The 19,401-nt window shown below is 47.1% G+C and overlaps 1 protein-coding gene across 2 annotated transcripts in view; it reads left to right on the forward strand.

Moving 5' to 3' along the window:
- The window catches only part of COQ8B (coenzyme Q8B), a 55,034-nt gene that overhangs the window by 7,443 nt on the left and 28,190 nt on the right, over nucleotides 1-19,401 (forward strand). For both annotated transcript variants that reach the window (XM_044305759.1, XM_044305760.1), the window contains 4 exons: nucleotides 4,985-5,257; nucleotides 10,987-11,053; nucleotides 11,148-11,225; nucleotides 16,366-16,485. In XM_044305759.1, coding sequence (XP_044161694.1) covers nucleotides 4,985-5,257; nucleotides 10,987-11,053; nucleotides 11,148-11,225; nucleotides 16,366-16,485 — 538 coding nt within the window. The remainder of the gene's footprint in view (nucleotides 1-4,984; nucleotides 5,258-10,986; nucleotides 11,054-11,147; nucleotides 11,226-16,365; nucleotides 16,486-19,401) is intronic.

The raw sequence follows: 19,401 nt of genomic DNA on the forward strand, positions 1-19,401 counted from the left end.
GATGACATGCTACTATATTTCGGGTCCCCAGAGCTCCACTTGGAGAGGACTCTTGAGGCTTTGAATATCTACGGCAGGGCCACAGGGTATAGGGTCAATGTGGAAAAAAGCCAGTTACTGTTTCTGGATCATCGGTCTCCGGCAGCTAAACATCTACAGAATAGAGTGGAGGTCCGGAGGGATTACCTGACCTATTTGGGCATTAAGATAGGCCGCACTCCAGCGTCATTATATACTCTGAATTACCCCCCTCTCTTCCTTAAAATAGAGAATGAATTGGAGAAATGGCAGGACTTGCCCTTGTCAGTGTGTGGGAGGGCGCACTTAATCAAAATGGTGAGCTTCCCAAAGCTTCTCTACCCGCTCCAGACGATTCCATTGTTGGTAAAGCACGTGGATGTAGTTAGGATGCAAAGGGCGTTTAACCGTTTCCTCTGGAAAACTAAGAGACCCCGCATCGCTTATGCTAAACTAACGATGCTGAAATATGAAGGGGGGTTACAACTGCCGAATATTCGCCACTATAACTTGGCGGCGCTCTTCAGGCATGTGCGGGACTGGGTGTGGGGCACGGGGTATTATTCGGCGATTGCATTCGAAAGGGAGTTAGCTGATGGAGAAAACTTGGAGGCCCTATTACATACCAGGATAAAAGACATACCGGTGTCAGTAAGGCAGTGCATTCTTTTGAAGGATACCATAATGGCGTGGAAGGCGATCAGGAAAATCTATGGCCTGCCTTGTTACCTGTCACCCAGATTGCCATTATGGTCGCTACCGGCGTTCCCCCAAGGTAGGGAGAATAGTATGTTTCAGGCATGGAGGGAGAAAAATATACTGAGACTTAAAGACCTGCTTCATGCTTCTGATCTCCGCTGGTTAGATTGGGATCAGGTCAAGGTACAATTTGATTTCCAGGATGCCCACTATCTTCCCTATCAGCAAATTAAAAGCTATTGTAAGTGCCCAGGCATCTTCTGTTGGGGATGCCGATAGGTTAGCATGGTTTGTGGCCTTGCTAGGCAATGATGGCTCTCACATGCCCCTCTCTGAATTACAACGCAGGCTTCATAGTATCCAGACGATTGGCCTGGTAAAAGGGGCCTACAAGCCCTGGGAGAGAGAACTATCTGACCCGAACATAACAAAAAAGATGAGGGAAGGCATGGAATTGGTTAGACGGGCGACATATAATGAGCAGTGGAGAGAGACACAATTAAGACTCATGCATCGAGCGACGTATGCTTTCAATTTGTCCTATCGTGACGCCCCTGCCCATTATCTTCGTGAGTGTCCGAAGTGTAGCCTCCAGAAGGCGGGTCTATTACATGCCATTTGGGAGTGCCCGAAAGTGCAACCGTTGTGGAAACAGGCCATAGAAGCTATTGATGACATTTGGGGAGATACGGTGGGTACCACACCACAACAGTGCGTATTCCATTACATACCTAAAAACCAGGAAGAGGAAATGGGGTCGCTGGTTACGAAGCCAGGTGTACATCTTCTGTTGATGTCGGTTAAAAAGTCTCTCCTACGACACTGGCTAGAAAAGGAAGTTCCAGTGTGGGAGGAGGTCATAGGGGTGATGAAGAATGTTCTTTATTTAGAAAGGCTGGAGGTGGAACAAGATAAAGAACGCTTGGTCGAGAAGTTTATTAAAAAATGGAGGAGGTTCATAGAGAAACAACTTTCGGTTATTGAAATTCAGGAACTTATGGCCCCATTTAAACTCACAGGGTGGTATCTAAAGGCTCAGCTGGCAGATAGGCTGGGGAGATTGGCCCATTAATTCGGCTGGTATGCGAGGGAATCGTTCCAGGGTGGAGGTTGGGGGTACTGCGGGTGAACCACTTCAAGTCCGAAAACAGCTTAGATTGGTGTTCAGGGGTGGGGAGGGGGGGGGCTGGGGGTTGGGGGGGGGGAGTTGGGGAATATTATGATAAAATGTGTATTGAGAAATCTTATTTTTCGAACTGCTTGCACATCTGTGCTTTGATGCAAATTTCCTGTATTGTATTGTTTCGATACCCAATGCTGTACAACTGATTTCTCAGTCCAATAAAGAGATTTTAAAAAAAAAAAAAAAAAAAAACAGCGCCCTCCACTGATTCCCCCCCCCCCCCCATATAACAGCGCCCTCCACTGATCCCCCCCCCCATATAACAGCGCCCTCACTGATCCCCCCCCATATAACAGCGCCCTCCACTGATCCCCCATATAACAGCGCCCTCCACTGATCCCCCATATAACAGCGCCCTCCACTGATCCCCCATATAACAGCGCCCTCCACTGATCCCCCATATAACAGCGCCCTCCACTGATCCCCCATATAACAGCGCCCTCCACTGATCCCCCATATAACAGCGCCCTCCACTGATCCCCCATATAACAGCGCCCTCCACTGATCCCCCATATAACAGCGCCCTCCACTGATCCCCCATATAACAGCGCCCTCCACTGATCCCCCATATAACAGCGCCCTCCACTGATCCCCCATATAACAGCGCCCTCCACTGATCCCCCATATAACAGCGCCCTCCACTGATCCCCCATATAACAGCGCCCTCCACTGATCCCCCATATAACAGCGCCCTCCACTGATCCCCCATATAACAGCGCCCTCCACTGATCCCCCATATAACAGCGCCCTCCACTGATCCCCCATATAACAGCGTCCTCCACTGATCCCCCATATAACAGCGTCCTCCACTGATCCCCCCCCCACAACACAGAGTCCTCCACTGATCCCCCCCCACAACACAGCGTCCTCCACTGATCCCCCCCACAACACAGCGTCCTCCACTGATCCCCCCCACAACACAGCGTCCTCCACTGATCCCCCCCACAACACAGCGTCCTCCACTGATCCCCCCCACAACACAGCGTCCTCCACTGATCCCCCCCACAACACAGCGTCCTCCACTGATCCCCCCCCCCCCCACAACACAGCGTCCTCCACTGATCCCCCCCCCCCCACAACACAGCGTCCTCCACTGATCCCCCCCCCCCCACAACACAGCGTCCTCCACTGATCCCCCCCCCCCCCACAACACAGCGTCCTCCACTGATCCCCCCCCCCCCACAACACAGCGTCCTCCACTGATCCCCCCCCCCCCCACAACACAGCGTCCTCCACTGATCCCCCCCCCCCCCCCACAACACAGCGTCCTCCACTGATCCCCCCCCCCCCCACAACACAGCGTCCTCCACTGATCCCCCCCCCCCCACAACACAGCGTCCTCCACTGATCCCCCCCCCACAACACAGCGTCCTCCACTGATCCCCCCCCCCCACAACACAGCGTCCTCCACTGATCCCCCCCCCCCCCCACAACACAGCGTCCTCCACTGATCCCCCCCCCCCCACAACACAGCGTCCTCCACTGATCCCCCCCCCCACAACACAGCGTCCTCCACTGATCCCCCCACAACACAGCGTCCTCCACATGCCCCCAACTGGTAACACCCATCAGGACCTGCATTGCAAACTGCTAGTAATTCATTTGTAATTTCTAGGAGGAATAATAAATGATACAACATAGCTTCATAGGGACAGAATTGTTAATACATGGGGAATATACCGTAAGTAGTTACTAATACAGACCTGTCCGGAGAGGTGACCGCTCTTCTTTAAGGAGGCCGTGTACCTTCACCAGCTGTTGGCTGTTTGACCAAAGGTTGTCCCCCCCCCCCACCCCCCCTTCTGCCCCCTACATGCCAGCTTGGCTTTGCTAAGTGTGTATGTGCTTTCGTTGGGGTAGAGGGGAGAAAGCAGCTTCCATACCCTACTGGCGGCTTATCTCCCTGTAGATCAAAAGGACCAGGCAGGACATTTAGACGACTGAGCTCCACATACACATTAGGGCTCTTTCACACCTGCGTTCTTTTCTTCCGGCATAGAGTGCCGTCGTCGGGCCTCTATGCCGGAAGAATCCTGATCAGGATTATCCTAATGCATTCTGAATGGAGAGAAATCCGCTCAGGATGCATCAGGATGTCTTCAGTTCAGGACCGGAATGTTTTTTGGCCGGAGAAAATACCGCAGCATGCTGCGCTTTTTGCTTCGGCCAAAAATCCTGAAGACTTGCCGCAAGGCCGGATCCGGAATTAATGCCCATTGAAAGGCATTAATCTGGATCCGGCCTTAAGCTAAACGTCGTTTCGGCGCATTGCCGGATCCGACGTTTAGCTTTTTCTGAATGGTTACCATGGCTGCCGGGACGCTAAAGTCCTGGCAGCCATGGTAAAGTGTTGTGGGGAGCGGGGGAGCAGCATACTTACCGTCTGTGCGGCTCCCGGGGCGCTCCAGAATGACGTCAGGGCGCCCCACGCACATGGATGACGTAATTGCATGGAGACGTCATTCTGGAGCGCCCCGGGAGCCGCACAGACTGCAAGTATACCGCTCCCCCGCTCCCCACTACTACTATGGCAACCAGGACTTTAATAGCGTCCTGGCTGCCATAGTAACACTGAACGCATTTTGAAGACGGATCAGTCTTCAAATGCTTTCAGTACACTTGCGTTTTTACGGATCCGGCGTGTAATTCCGGCAAGTGGAGTACACGCCGGATCCGGACAACGCAAGTGTGAAAGAGGCCTTAGATTGTGCCCCGGCCAAAAAACATCAGGTTCGACCGCCGTTATTCTAACGTATGTGGGAGCCTTTGGTCACGTTAGTGTTTAGTACATTGACTGTTTGTCTTGAACGCTCGTAAAACATTTTAGAAGCCGGAGATAAAGACACAAAAAGTCTGATGTGGGAATGGTTTTATAACAAATAGCTGACGCATTGCATAGTAATACCTGCATGACTGCTCCAGGTGACGGCCACACCTGCACATTGCTAAGATTAGTGATGCACTTGGTTTTCAGTGACATTACAAAGAACTTGTTTTTGTGGAGAATATTAGTCCTATCGTCTACCTGACATTATTGCCATCTTCTTCTTTTTGGTTAATTCATTGATCTTCTGCCTGTTTTAGGTCAGCAAGACGGATTCCAGAGAGCGCCCACCGTCTCCCGACTTTGACGCTGATTCTTGGAGCGTGATGTCAGATTTACCTCCAGCTGAAGAGGCGCCGTCCTCCCAGACAAACCCTGGGGAATGGCCAAAGAAGGGCCCAAGCGTGACTGGTATTGGGCAAGTCAGAATGTACAGCACCATTAGAGGGTTAACAGCGGATGAGATTCAGAGAGCGAGGGAGGCTAAACTACCAGGTGGCGCAGAGGATCATGGCAGACCCAAGCGACAGAAGGTGGGGGAGCACTTTTAACAAATGTCAAGTTGCCAAAATCCGCGCATTGTCCGTTTTGTCTTCTCGTTACAACTTCTTCTCTATTTTTTAGGCCTTATACACTGTGTTCATTATAGGGGTTTTCCTAGATTCCACACTTATAACCTACCCATACGTCGGCATAGCGTATATGACCCCTGGGATCCTGCCACTGTAATAATCAGTGGGTGTCTCTGATAGGTATGACCTGTGCTATTGATAAGTGTTGATTCTAGGAAAACTCCTTCCTTTCATCTCTTTTATATTCATCCGTGGTTTATTTCTCTTGTGCAGAAATCTCATTAATATTCATAGGTCTAAAAGGGTTTTCTGACTTGACACGCGGGACCCCTGGCGACTGGCTGTTTAAAAAGCCTTTTCACAGCGTCATACATTGCCTTGCAGCTGTGCTTGGTATTGCAGCACAGCCCCATTCACTTGAAGCTGAGCAGCACCTAGGCCACGTGGCCAATGAATGTTATATCATTGGCCTGGACTACACTGCAAGAAGGTTGCGGCACTCGCAGAAGTGCCGCTGCCTTCTCAAGGAGCTGCTTAGCAGGAGTCTTGGGTGTTGAACCCTCACCGGGACCTATCTTAAAGGGTTTCTGTCACCTGAAAAAGGGGTATTAAACCGGCTGACATTAGCGATGTGCTAATGTCAGCTCAACATCACTGCCTAAAGCCTTTATTGAGAAAAACAAACTTTTATACTATGCTAATTGGCTCTAGGAGCAGGTGCAACTGCCCCCCCAGCACTGCTCTCCTCCCGCCTGCCGTGTCTGCAGTGTAACTCTCGCGGAGCAGTGAGGAAGCGCCCTTCCCTCACTGTGCCTGCGCCGAATACTGAATAGCGCAAGATTTACACTGCAGACATGGCCGGCGGGAGCAGAGCAGCGCTGCCCTGTCAATCAAGAGAAGTAGGGTGTGAAAAGAGGTGGGCAAACCGAGCCTCTAGGAGCAGGGGGGGGGGGGGCGTTGCACCTGCTCCTAGAGGCTAATTAGCATAGTATAAAAGTTTGTTTTTCTCAATAAAGGCTTTAGGCAGTGAGATGGCACTAATGCAGTTATGTTCAGCTGACATTAACACATCGCTAATGTCAGCCGGCTTAATGCCCATTTTTCAGGTGACAGAAACCCTTTAAATATCTGCTTGCATTCAACTAAGGGGAGCTTACAAAATACTGTTTTGCTATTGAATTCAGGGAAAAAGCAGTATGTAATAAGCTCAGCGTGGTGGTGACTGCAAACAGGATTTAATTATCGATGACCTCTTCAGGCTAGGTCAGCAATATCAGATTGGTGAGTGGGATGCGACTCCCGACACCCCCACCAATCAGGGGTTAGAAGGGGTCGCAGCGCTCGGACATGTGCTGCAGCCTCTTTACACCATATCTGGCACAGCACCGTATATTAGTATTGCAGCTCGATCCCATTTATTCACTCGCCACCACCACCAGGGGTTTTGAGCTTTGTGTCAGAAAAACAGCTCCAACTGTGATACATTACTAAGAAATGAGTCGGCACAAAATTTATGGACATTTTAAGATGAAACAAAGCTGGCAAAATGGTGTTGACTGGTGAGAAAATGTAGTTTGAGTAACATGTGACACCCGTCCTGAAGGGTTGTCCTGATCAGAATTAAACCAATGACCCCCCCGAGATGCAAGGCAGCTGCATTAGGCTACTTTCACACTTGCGTTAGCCTTTTTCGGGCAGGCTGTTCCGGCGGGGGAACAGCCTGACGGAATCGTGCTACCGCAAGACCACCCTGCCACCTGAAGCCCGCTCTGGCCCCGTTCACTATAATGGGGGCGGGACGGAAGTCTAGCCGCAGCACGGCAAACATGGCGAGAGGCGTCCAGAAGAAAACTACAGCATTCTGCGGTTTTTGCCTTATGACAAAAATATGAAAGTAGCCTTAGGCCTCATGCACACGACAGTTGTTTGGGTCCGCATCCGAGCCGCCGTTTTGTCAGACCGCAAAAAACGGAACGGTCGTGTGCATGAGGCCGTAGTCAAATGACCATAAGGGTATGGCCAAGCCACCCCGATCCACGGTAGCCAATAGCTGCACCATTTAGACCTTTAAAATTGCATTGGGTAAAATCGGCCAGCCACACTGTGCGGTCATACTCACCCTTACACTGTCCATTGGTAAATGTCCTGGCTGTACAGCCCATCAAGTTTAGAGTGTAAGCTCAATGGGGCAGGGAGATGGCGCTTGACATATAGTGTGCAATTATCTATATAAAATCTGTATCCAGATCAACATATGTTGACATCACGTCTGCTGTATTCACATCGTGTGTGTGGATTTGTTTTTGCATGCAGAACATTGGTTCATTAAACCTTTACAGGAAGGAGCCATTATTGTTACCAATGACCGGCTAAAATAAATAAAATAATTGTGACATGAAGCGTCTGGTCTTGTTCAATTTGTCTATATAACCTACAGGACTATAGGCAATTGTAGAACATTTCTACAATAAAAAACTTTTGCTTCCATGTAAATTTTTACATTTTAACAATCGCAAATAAAACCCAAAGTGAAAAATAAAAGCTCATTATAACCCCGTATCCATTCATTTTCTGAGATTAGGCCCAGCACGCTATGAAAATGCCACCGATGTGATATTGCATCTAAGGGAAACATTTTGGTTAAAAAAAAAAAAAAAAGTCTAAGGCCCCTTTCACACGGGCGAGTTTTCCGTGCGGGTGCGATCCGTGCGGCGAACGTATGGCACCCGCACTAAATCCTGACCCATTCATTTCTATGGGGCTGTGCACATGAGCGTTGTTTTTAACGCATCACTTGTGCGTTCAGTTGAAATCGCAGCATGCTCTATATTGTCCGATTTTGACGTGACGCAGGCCCCATAGAAGTGAATGGGGTGCGTGAAAATCGGATGGCATCCGCAAGCAAGTACGGATGCCGTGCGATTTGCACGCACGGTTGCTAGGAGACGATCGGGATGGAGACCCGATCATTATTATTTTCCCTTATAACATGGTTATAAGGGAAAATAATAGCATTCTGAATACAGAATGCATAGTAAACCAGCGCTAGAGGGGTTAAAAAAAAATAAAAAAACATTTAACTCACCTTAGTCCACTTGATCACGAAGTCCGGCATCTCCTTGTGTCTCCTCTGCTGCTGAACAGGACCTGGGGTGAGCTGCTCCATTAAATAGAGGTTAAGGACCTGTGATGACGTCACTCCGGTCATCACATGGTCTTTTACCATGGTAAATCACCATGGTAAAAGATCATGTGATGACCGGAGTGACGTCATCGAAGGTCCTTAACCGGTATTTAATGGAGCAGCTCACCCCAGGTCCTGTTCAGCGCAGAGGAGACACAAGGAGATGCCGGGCTTCGTGATCAAGTGGACTAAGGTCAGTTAAATTATTATTATTTTTTTAACCCCTCTAGCGCTGTTTTACTATGCATTCTGTATTCAGAATGCTATTATTTTCCCTTATAACCATGTTATAAGGGAAAATAATACAATCTTCAGAACATCAATCCCAAGCCCGAACTTCTGTGAAGAAGTTCAGGTTTGGGTACCAAACATGCGCGATTTTTCTCACGCGAGTGCAACGCATGACAATGTTTTGCACTCGCGCGGGAAAATCGCGCATTTTCCCGCAACGCACCCTGCTCTTATCCGGGCAAAAAAACTGACGCCCGTGTGAAAGAGGCCTAAAAGTTAATTTATGTGCCTAAAAAATCTGAGCTAAGCAGAGCTGAAGACGCACAACCCCTCCTAAAAATAAAAGATGATGTGCAGAGTTCATACCTGCCACTTAGGGCTCATTCAGACGACAGTGTGGCCCCATTCATTTCAATGGGACCGCAAAAGATGCGGACAGCACGTCGTGTTTCATTCCTTGGCCCCGCAAAAAAGATAAGAGCATGTCCTATTCTTGTCCGCAATCGCAGACAAGAATAGGCATTTCTATCATAGTGCTGGCCGTGTGTGGTCCGCCAAATGTGGAACGTACGCGGGAGGTATCCGTGTTTTGAAGATCCACAGTTTGCGGACCGCAAAACGCTAAGACTGTCTGAATGAGCCCTTATACTCATGTGTACATACAGATATCGTCACATATTCACCCTGTCTAAAAATCTGCTCTGTCCCAATACCCCACATATCCTCCCTGATTAGTAAATGTTGTTTGGCCTCCATTTGTCCCCGATTTATGGTTCTGATTCTCATTGAAGAGACCCAGCCGGTGTAAGGAGACTTGGGCTTTGCAGCAGCACAGATCAGGGTCCTGGTTGGCTGGATGAGATTCTCTAGACGCAGCTCGGGGACGGGGTTACTGACTCATCGATGCGACTTAGATGATGTATGGAGATGCATATTTCCAAGACTGTGAGTAAAAAGGTGGCCACCTCACCTGCTCATCCATGTATCAGAGCCTTCAAAGCCATGCAGAAATGTGGCTGCGTTCGTTATAGGACATGGCTGTAAGTGGCAACCAAAGAGATGAGGCTGCTTACAGTGGTTTATATTGAGGTTCTTGGAGACAGCTTAACGTCTTAAAGCCACTTCTCTTCTGATTGGGGTGGGGGGTTTAGAAGGAAATAAATATTTAAACAGCTTGGGGGAGAGGTTACCAAGCCCCATGCACCAGAAAATTCAGCGCATAATTCCCTTCCTGCACTGAAATTTACAAAAAAAGAGAACTGACATAAATTCTACCCAAAATCTAAGCCAGCTCCTAGCTGGAGTAGATTTTAGTTCTGGTGTATGGGCAGCCCAGTTGAGTGCCAGAGTTAAAGGGGTAGGCTCACATCAGGCAATGGCATTTATTAAGTAGAAAAAGTTGATACAAGGCAATTCCTAATGTATTGTGATTGTCCATATTGCCTCCTTTGCTGGCTGGATTCATTTTTCCATCACATTATACATTGGTTGTTTCCATCCATGGTTACGACCACCCTAAAATCAATCAGCAGTGGTTGTGCTTGCACACTATAGGAAAAAGCGCAGGCTGGGAGCTCACATAGGCACGCATGCGCAGCAACTCTTGTCCCAGCCACCACTGCAGCACAGATCATAGGTGGCCAGGACGGGAGCTGCTGTGCATGCGTGCCTATGTCTCCTCCCATGGTCCCAGAGAGGCCAGCACTTTTTCCTGTATTTTGCAAGTACGACCACTGCTGCTGAATTGCTGGGTGGTCGTAACCCCCGGAAACGAACAGTACATAATGTGATTGAAAAATTAGTCTAGCCAGCAAAGGAAGCAATATGGACAATCGCAATACATTAGTATCTTTGTCTGTATGATAAATGCCATTTGCTCAAGTGAGAGGACCCCTTTAAGAGGTACATGTCTCTTAATTGTGGAGTACCTGACACCAGCGAACCTAAAATTTAAAATACCATATAAAATGCCATTTTTAAATAATGGCACCCCTTGTCTCTGTTTATGGGCTGTCAAAGAATGCGACATAAACCAAAAACCCCAGTTATTGTAGTATTGCTTCACTAATGCATCAATTCTAGATAATTACATGGCAAGCAAGGGAGCAGCAAGCAAAAGAAAACTCCAGTTAGATGCCAAAAGATGCCAAAATCACGTTTCTGGGTGCATTGGCTACCTTGCCCCTGTAATTTCTTGAAATTGGCACTGAGGCTAGATGCCAGGCTGCGGTCCTGTGGGCACCATCATCATTAATTATGATTTGTCTATTCACAGCTCAGTGAAAGGGCTAGAGAGAGGAAGGTGCCCGCATCTCGCATCAGTCGCATGGCAAATTTTGGGGGTAAATTATTATTATTTTTTTTACTTTGGTCTCATATTTTACTTGATTTACGACTTCTTAACCTTTGACTTCCTGAACCCTACCACTCATTCAGGCTTGGCCGTTAGTCTTGGGATTGGTGCGCTGACAGAAGCGGCGAAACAGTCTCTGAGCCGAGAAAAGAAGTCAGGAGGTAAGTAACTGGACATTTTTTTTATAGCTTTTTTTTTTTTTTTTTGTTTGCTATATTAAAAAATTATACACATCTATCCACTCAAAAAATAATAATAAATGGAAAACTGTTTGCACTCTACCGCCAAAATAAAAATTAGTCTTTAGGGAAGAGTGGGTTGTCATAGACCCTTTTTAATACATAAAGGCAGGAATTTTTTCATACATGGTCTTCATGTGAAGCTTGCTAGATTAAGATGTGCCTATTTTGTGAAAGGCGTGATATATACAGTACAGACCAAAAGTTTGGACACACCTCATTCAAAGAGTTTTCTTTATTTTCATTACTATGAAAATTGTAGATTCACACTGAAGGCATCAAAACTATGATCTAACACATGTGGAATTATATACATAACAAAAAAGTGTGAAACAACTGAAAATATGTCATATTCTAGGTTCTTCAAAGTAGCCACCTTTTGCTTTGATTACTGCTTTGCACACTCTTGGCATTCTCTTGATGAGCTTCAAGAGGTAGTCATCTGAAATGGTTTTCACTTCACAGGTGTGCCCTGTCAGGTTTAATAAGTGGGATTTCTTGCCTTATAAATGGGGTTGGGGCCATCAGTTGCGTTGTGGAGAAGTCAGGTGGATACACAGCTGATAGTCCTACTGAATAGACTGTTAGAATTTGTATTATGGCAAGAAAAAAGCAGCTAAGTAAAGAAAAACGAGTGGCCGTCATTACTTTAAGAAATGAAGGTCAGTCAGTCCAAAAAATTGGGAAAACTTTGAAAGTGAAGTGCAGTCACAAAAACCATCAAGCGCTACAAAGAAACTGGCTCACATGCGGACCGCCCCAGGAAAGGAAGACCAAGAGTCACCTCTGCTGCGGAGAATAAGTTCATCCGAGTCACCAGCCTCAGAAATCGCAGGTTAACAGCAGCTCAGATTAGAGACCAGGTCAATGCCACACAGAGTTCTAGCAGCAGACACATCTCTAGAACAACTGTTAAGAGGAGACTGTGTGAATCAGGCCTTCATGGTAGAATATCTGCTAGGAAACCCACTGCTAAGGACGGGCAACAAGCAGAAGAGACTTGTTTGGGCTAAAGAACACAAGGAATGGACATTAGACCAGTGGAAATCTGTGCTTTGGTCTGATGAGTCCAAATTTGAGATCTTTGGTTCCAACCACCGTGTCTTTGTGCGACGCAGAAAAGGTGAACGGATGGACTCTACATGCCTTGTTCCCACCGTGAAGCATGGAGGAGGAGGTGTGATGGTGTGGGGGTGCTTTGCTAGTGACACTGTTGGGGATTTATTCAAAATTGAAGGCATACTGAACCAGCATGGCTACCACAGCATCTTGCAGCGGCATGCTATTCCATCCGGTTTGCGTTTAGTTGGGCCATCATTTATTTTTCAACAGGACAATGACCTCAAACACACCTCCAGGCTGTGTAAGGGCTATCTGACCATGAAGGAGAGTGATGGGGTGCTGCGCCAGATGACCTGGCCTCCACAGTCACCGGACCTGAACCCAATCGAGATGGTTTGGGGTGAGCTGGACCGCAGAGTGAAGGCAAAAGGGCCAACAAGTGCTAAGCATCTCTGGGAACTCCTTCAAGACTGTTGGAAGACCATTTCAGGTGACTACCTCTTGAAGCTCATCAAGAGAATGCCAAGAGTGTGCAAAGCAGTAATCAAAGCAAAAGGTGGCTACTTTGAAGAACCTAGAATATGACATATTTTCAGTTGTTTCACACTTTTTTGTTATGTATATAATTCCACATGTGTTAATTCATAGTTTTGATGTCTTCATTTTTTGCTTCTACAATTTTCATAGTCATGAAAATAAAGAAAACTCTTTGAATGAGAAGGTGTGTCCAAACTTTTGGTCTGTGTGTGTGTATATATGTGTGTGTGTATATATATTAGCAAAAAATTTTTGGGCCCATGCTTGTGCCCTAAACACACATTTACACAAGCTTTGAGTTGGCAGAAAAAGGTGCAAAATTGGTAGCTCTTTATGCTACAGTTACGATGTGCAGCCCTTTATTAATTGCCCCCGAATATTTTTATCTTTAAAGGCTATGTACACTTTCTGGGATATTTTAAATGATTGCATTGTACTCATTTTAGGATAAGAACTATTTTTTCAGTTTATTAAAAATGTTCAACCATTTATGAGATACAAGGGCTGTTCTGTTATTTATGAATCCCATCATCTGAAGGCTCATGTGTAGCTCTGATCTCTTAACCTCATAAGCCCTTATTTAAGCCATATTCTTATCAGTTTTTATAGGAATTGAGCTATGAGATCAGAAAAGCAAACATAAGAGAGCCATCACAGGATTCAAAGGAAAAAAAAAGTGACAGACTGCTTTTTAACCCCCGTTTCTCAGAAATGGCTGAATATGTTTTAATAAAGACAAATTGAAAACATTGGGGGCCATTTTGGAACAGATATACGCCACTTTTGTGAAGATTCTGTCGCATGCCATGTTGCGGCAGAATCTTCGACTTCTTCTTCCCCGCTCACACCAGGCCTAAAACAAGGGGTTGTGGCGTGGAAGGGGACGGGCTGGTAGGTGCACAACTCACTGCTGTGGGTCTACAGGATGGCTAAATGTCAAGCAGCTGGTACAAGTGACGTCACTGTATATGTGTATAGCTGGCTCTGTCCTCACACTCTCGACTGGTCAATCATACGTGCAATAAATGTATATAAACTATTAGTCCCCTCCTGCAGCCATTCAGCATTCGGGGTCCTGAACGTCCCACAGTATATATAATACTCACCTTGACCACACTATATGACTTTATGAAGCGCCTTTAAATCGAGTAAACCTAACACCCGTGAAAAATCTTACCTTTGAGCCAAAGCGATCTGTCGTAGAGCAGAAAGGCTTCCGTCAGATACCTTTCTAGTTATTTCTGTGGCTTTATGGCCGGCGGATAGAGGTTTTGCTGTATTAAAAATACATGCCGCATCAGATTACTTTTCATTAAAGTGAATTTTAAAGGGGTTGTCAAAGTTAATGCCATTAAAAATAATTATCATATACTCACCTGTTTCTGACCCACTTTCTCAGTACCGCGGCATGTGACTTCTGCAGCCAGTCACTGTCCTCAGCAGCAGTGGCGTACATAGAGAAGTAAGGGCCCCATAGCAAGGATCAGACCAGGCCCCCCACACAGGACAGAAGGGCTTCTCCCTAAACCCCTTTCAATGACCCTTGGGCCATTTTTCCACTGCTTCATTTGTTCCTTTAGAGGTTAGTCCTGACCAAGTTCACGTCCAGTACAGGAGGAGATGATCCCAACTAAGACTGGGCCCCCTCTTTTCCTGGGCCCCATAGCAGTTGCCGATATGGTAGTTACGCCCCTCCTCGGCAGTCTGTTCCCCTCTTTCCCTATCCTCCACCACACAATAATCTGTCTGAGATGAGCCACGGTGCTGCGAATCCTGAGTGCCTGCTAGCACCAATGAACCCAACCCAGTCTACACAGAGACTGGACATAGTCAGGGGTTGTCCCACAAAGGACTTTTGTCAAATGTCCGATGGCTGGTGGTCCTACCTCTGGAAACCCCACAGATCACTAGGGCGAGGGTCCTAAACCCTCCGTTCCTCCTCGGTGCATGACGGAGCAGCGGTCAAGCAGGAGCTGTTCCGCTTCATTCATTGTCTATTTGGCTGACGGAAACAGCTGAGTCTTGTGGATAGGCAGTAAATGTCCTTTAAGGGGCGGCCTCTTTAAAGCGGCTGTCCAGTAGTGATTGTATAAAATGTAAGTTGCCACCTCCGCGGAATAATTGCCTGCTATTTAAGACTTTGGCTGCTTTTTAACTTGTTCCATTGGGGCAGAGCTGTGATCCGTGACTACACTTTAGCTCCAGTGCCTACAAGGGGTCTTACCTAGTCTGAGACACGCCTACTGCCCCATCATTGGTTTAGACTCCTTGCTTTCTCCCTACTTCTGTAGCTCTGCTTCCTCTGATTGGCTGCCGCGTATGTCGCTCAGAAGGCTCCCCAGGAAGTCGGTGCATGGAAAACTGATTTCTATTAAAGCAACACTAAATACAGATTACCACCCCACCGCACAAGTACTGTGGGCAATGAGTCTTAATAGGGGCATCCTGGAGGAATTTTGAGGGGTAATCGAACTCCCCCACTTTTTCTAGACAATTGTACATGTGGAGAAATCCATCCTCTTCTGCTCCCCATTGACCTGTTTTCACTGGCCTACCGGTTTCCATCTGTCGACTTCTTCTGCACAGATGGGGTCACTTGTACCACAGCAGTCAATGACTGGCCTCAGTGGTGATGTGTCCCCGAGCGGCACATCTCTGCTGGGTGCAGCGGGCACATGACCCTGTTTGTGTGGAACTTGACACACGGGAACTGGAAGACCAGTGAAGACAATCCAGAAACTGGATCGAAGTGGCGGGGAGCAGAGGAGTGGGGATTTCTTCACAGCTGGCAGGGGATGTGAGGTGGGGCAAAAAAAATGGGCAGCCCCTTTAAGTGAACCCTCCTCTCTCATTCACATGCCCCTTTAAAGGCCATAAAAGACTGTTGGAGCCTTTTTTTTTGCATTGTCATGTCCAATGTTAAGTCTATATTTATTTGATTTGTGAGTTGTTGTTTTTTTTCCACACTAGCGTTTTAGATTTCCAGTATTGAGATCCGTCATAGGGGCTCAATACCGGAAAAAAACGCTTCAGTTTTGTCCCCATTCATTGTCAATGGGGACAAAACTGAATGGAACGGAATGCTCCAAAATACATTCTTTTTCGTTTAGTTTCGTTCCCATACCAGAGAGCAAACCGCAACATGTTGTAGTTTGCTTGCCGTCCTGGGAAAAACGGATCCGGCATTACCCCCAATGCAAGTTAATGGGGACGGATCAGTTTTATCTGCCACAATAGAAAACGGATCCGTCCCCCCATTGACTTTCAATAGAGTTCATGACTGATCTGTTTTGGCTATGTTAAAGATAATACAACTGGATCCGTTCATAACAGATGCAGATGATGGTTGTATTATCAGTAACGGAAGCGTTTTCACTGAACCCTACCAGATCCAGCAAAAACACTAGTGTGAAAGTAGCTTAATACGTCTAATATCATATTTGTTTTTCTATAATTTTTCCAGAAATGACTGTCTTGGAAGCAAACTCTTTCATGAGCGAAGCCAATGCCGAGAGAATCGTCGACACATTGTGCAAAGTGCGGGGGGCTGCACTGAAGTTGGGGCAGATGCTGAGTATTCAAGGTGACTATGTGAGGGTTTCTGTTATCCCTCCTGCACAGAAGCGTGTTCATAATATGGTATGCAGTCCAGAACTGTAATGCTGGTTCTAGTAAGGTTCTGTTTCATGTATGGCGTGCTCTTATAGAAGCATGAAGTTCACAGTTCCTGCAGCCACCCCAAAGGGGAGACTTCTGAAGATGGATTTCTTACTGAATATTCAGTGCAAACTGTCTGTATGTAGTGAGCTCCCTGTATTGGCAGAAGCAGCAGGTAGTGACTTATTAGCATTTAAATAGGCGTTATCTTAACGCATACCTGAGTTTTCAAAAAAAGGTTGCATAATGGCTGAACGTCTTTGTACAATCAGAACTTTGAAGGAACAGTTATGTTTAGGCTTCCCTAAAGTCTCTTTCAGCCACGTCATACCCTGTTTCAGCTGCACAACTAGATGCATTTCTCTCAGAAACAGTGGGTGCCTCCCTTCTCCCAGTATACAGTGACCTTACTTCCCACTGTTTGTTTTCAGCTCTGGAGCTCACAGGACGGATAAATAGGGATGGATCACACTTAAGGTCCTATTACACCTACATATGATCGCTAAGATCATCTCTAACAAGCTTATTAGCAATCATCTGGCAGTGTAATACTGCCTCCGATTACCAAAAGAACGAGCAAAAACTCGTTTATCGGGTTATCAGAGTCTTTCACCATGTTTAAAAATAATCGTTTGCCAGCGGGAGATTGTGCCGTGTAATCGGCACTCTGCTGTCGACAAACAGCAGGAAGCAAGTGCTTGTCAGGAAGGAACACTTTCCTCCCGACAATCACCTGCGGAATCTGTAGGTGTAATAGGGTCCTTACAGAAAAGCAGGAGATTCCTGTGATGCTCAGAAGCAGTACTTTTATCAGTCCCAGGTTCTCGGCTAACTGTGTCTGCTTCCCTAATGTGTCAGTGGACTGCAATTTGGACTACTTTCACACTGGTGTTTTGGCTTTCCATTTGTAAGATCCGTTCAGGGCTCTCACAAGCGGTCTAAAACCGATCAGTTTTGCCCTAATGCATCCTGAATGGAAAAAGATCCGCTCAGAATGCATCAGTTTGCCTCCGTTCCGTCTCCATTCCGCTTTGGAGGCTGAAACCAAAACGCTGCTTGCAGTGTTTTGTTGTCCGTCTGACGAAACTGAGCCAAACGGATCCGTCCTGGCTCACAATGTAAGTCAATGGGGACGGATCCGTTATCACTGACACAATATGGCACAATAGAAAACTGATCCGTCCCCCTTTGACTTTCAATGGTGTTCAAGACAGATCCGTTTTGGCTATGTTACAGCTAATACAAACGGATCCGTTCTGAACGGGTGCATGCGGTTGTATTATCTGAACGGATCCGTCTGTGCAGATCCATGACGGATCCGCACCAAACGCGAGTGAAAGTAGCCTAAGGTGGAAGTGAGACCCCCTAGTGGCCATGACTTTTTACATCTTTTTTTCAGGTAGCTGAGGGCAGATATTTTAAATGAAAGGATTTAGACATTTGCTAGTTACACCATTCTCTATTAAATGAAATGAAATTGTGCGAAAGTACAGTAACTTTTTAAGCATTTATGGCATATTCTCGGCAGGCAGTGCTTGGCTCTTTCCATAACGAGGGCCAAGTGCAGGAGGAGCCTTCTCCACTAAACCCTATGGAGATTGCAGTGGCCGCAGAATGGACATTCATTCTCCTGATAAATCGAGCTCACAACAATTAGGCATGCGTGGAGGTGCCATAAAGGCTTAAAATGAGATTACCGCCTTTAATTCTGTATTAGGAGATTTGGATCTCTGGAAACTGCCAAACTTGGCTTCTATCCCCATTAATCCTGCCGACGCCAAGGGCGTATGTGTTACATCCTTGCTACCGAGGGCTCTCTCAGCCTGTGTTAGAACTAACTGTATAACCTATAGCATCAGGAGGTGTTTATTGTTAATCTGGACCCATTCATGTCTCAAATGGAAGGCGCCCAAGAGTTTTCCATGCTGACGCAGATTGCACCATGTAATGAGTCTGTGTGTTAGGTGCAGGCAGTCCAAGCGGCGTAGAGAAAATTACCATCATCTAAATCAGGCTTAAAGGTGTTAAAGGCTATTGAGGATCCAACGTGCCAACAATCTGAATGATATGCCCCTGAGTATGCCAAGTGTAAAAAGGATTGGGCATGTTTAAGTCCAATGCCCAGTTCTTTGTTGCCCAAGGTGCCTGGCAGCAGATTTCATTCCTCTCCCCATGGGGGAGTCAGGAGAGATGGCTGTCGGATGAACAACCGTATGGCTGACGGCTATTGAAGGTACATGGCCATCTTTACTCCTGTATCTTTTGCAAACTGGTTCAAAGGGCAATCTTGCAAAAATAGACTTTATGGTAATACAGTAAATCTGGGACAGATTAGAGGAGAAGCTTTAGTCGTATGCATACATGGTGATGAATGGTGGCAACAAGACGGCCCCCATTGTTTACACTGCTGGTTGCATCCAGACAACTGGAAGAAGTTACACATTAGAAATAAGATGTTGCGGGGGGGGGGGGGGGGGTGTGGCCTAAGAGCGCATGGAGTAAGTCGCACCGCTCATCGCTCCTGCCGAAATCCTGATAATCAGTGTGGTAGCAACCACTGAATAGCTGCTAGTTCCTTACCTGGTGGGTGAGCGGTGATCGAAGGGTGCGGTGACAAGTTTGTGTGCCCCGATATGCCGAGGAAGTCCAGCAAGGGGCCGCGATTCGACGCGCCTGAGGTGAGCCAGCATGGCGCCGAGGAAGAAGAGGGGCCGGCCTTACAGCCGAAACTGAGCCAGAGTGCGGCTGCAAAACTGAGCAGGTTCGCTCGCACGGACTGCGGTGTGGGCGAGGGGGCCGAGGAGAAGGAGACTGAAGCACATACTTCCTCTGAACAGGAAGA

The sequence above is a fragment of the Bufo gargarizans genome, chromosome 9 (genome assembly GCF_014858855.1).
Source record: "Bufo gargarizans isolate SCDJY-AF-19 chromosome 9, ASM1485885v1, whole genome shotgun sequence".
In the NCBI taxonomy this organism is placed as follows: domain Eukaryota; kingdom Metazoa; phylum Chordata; class Amphibia; order Anura; family Bufonidae; genus Bufo; species Bufo gargarizans.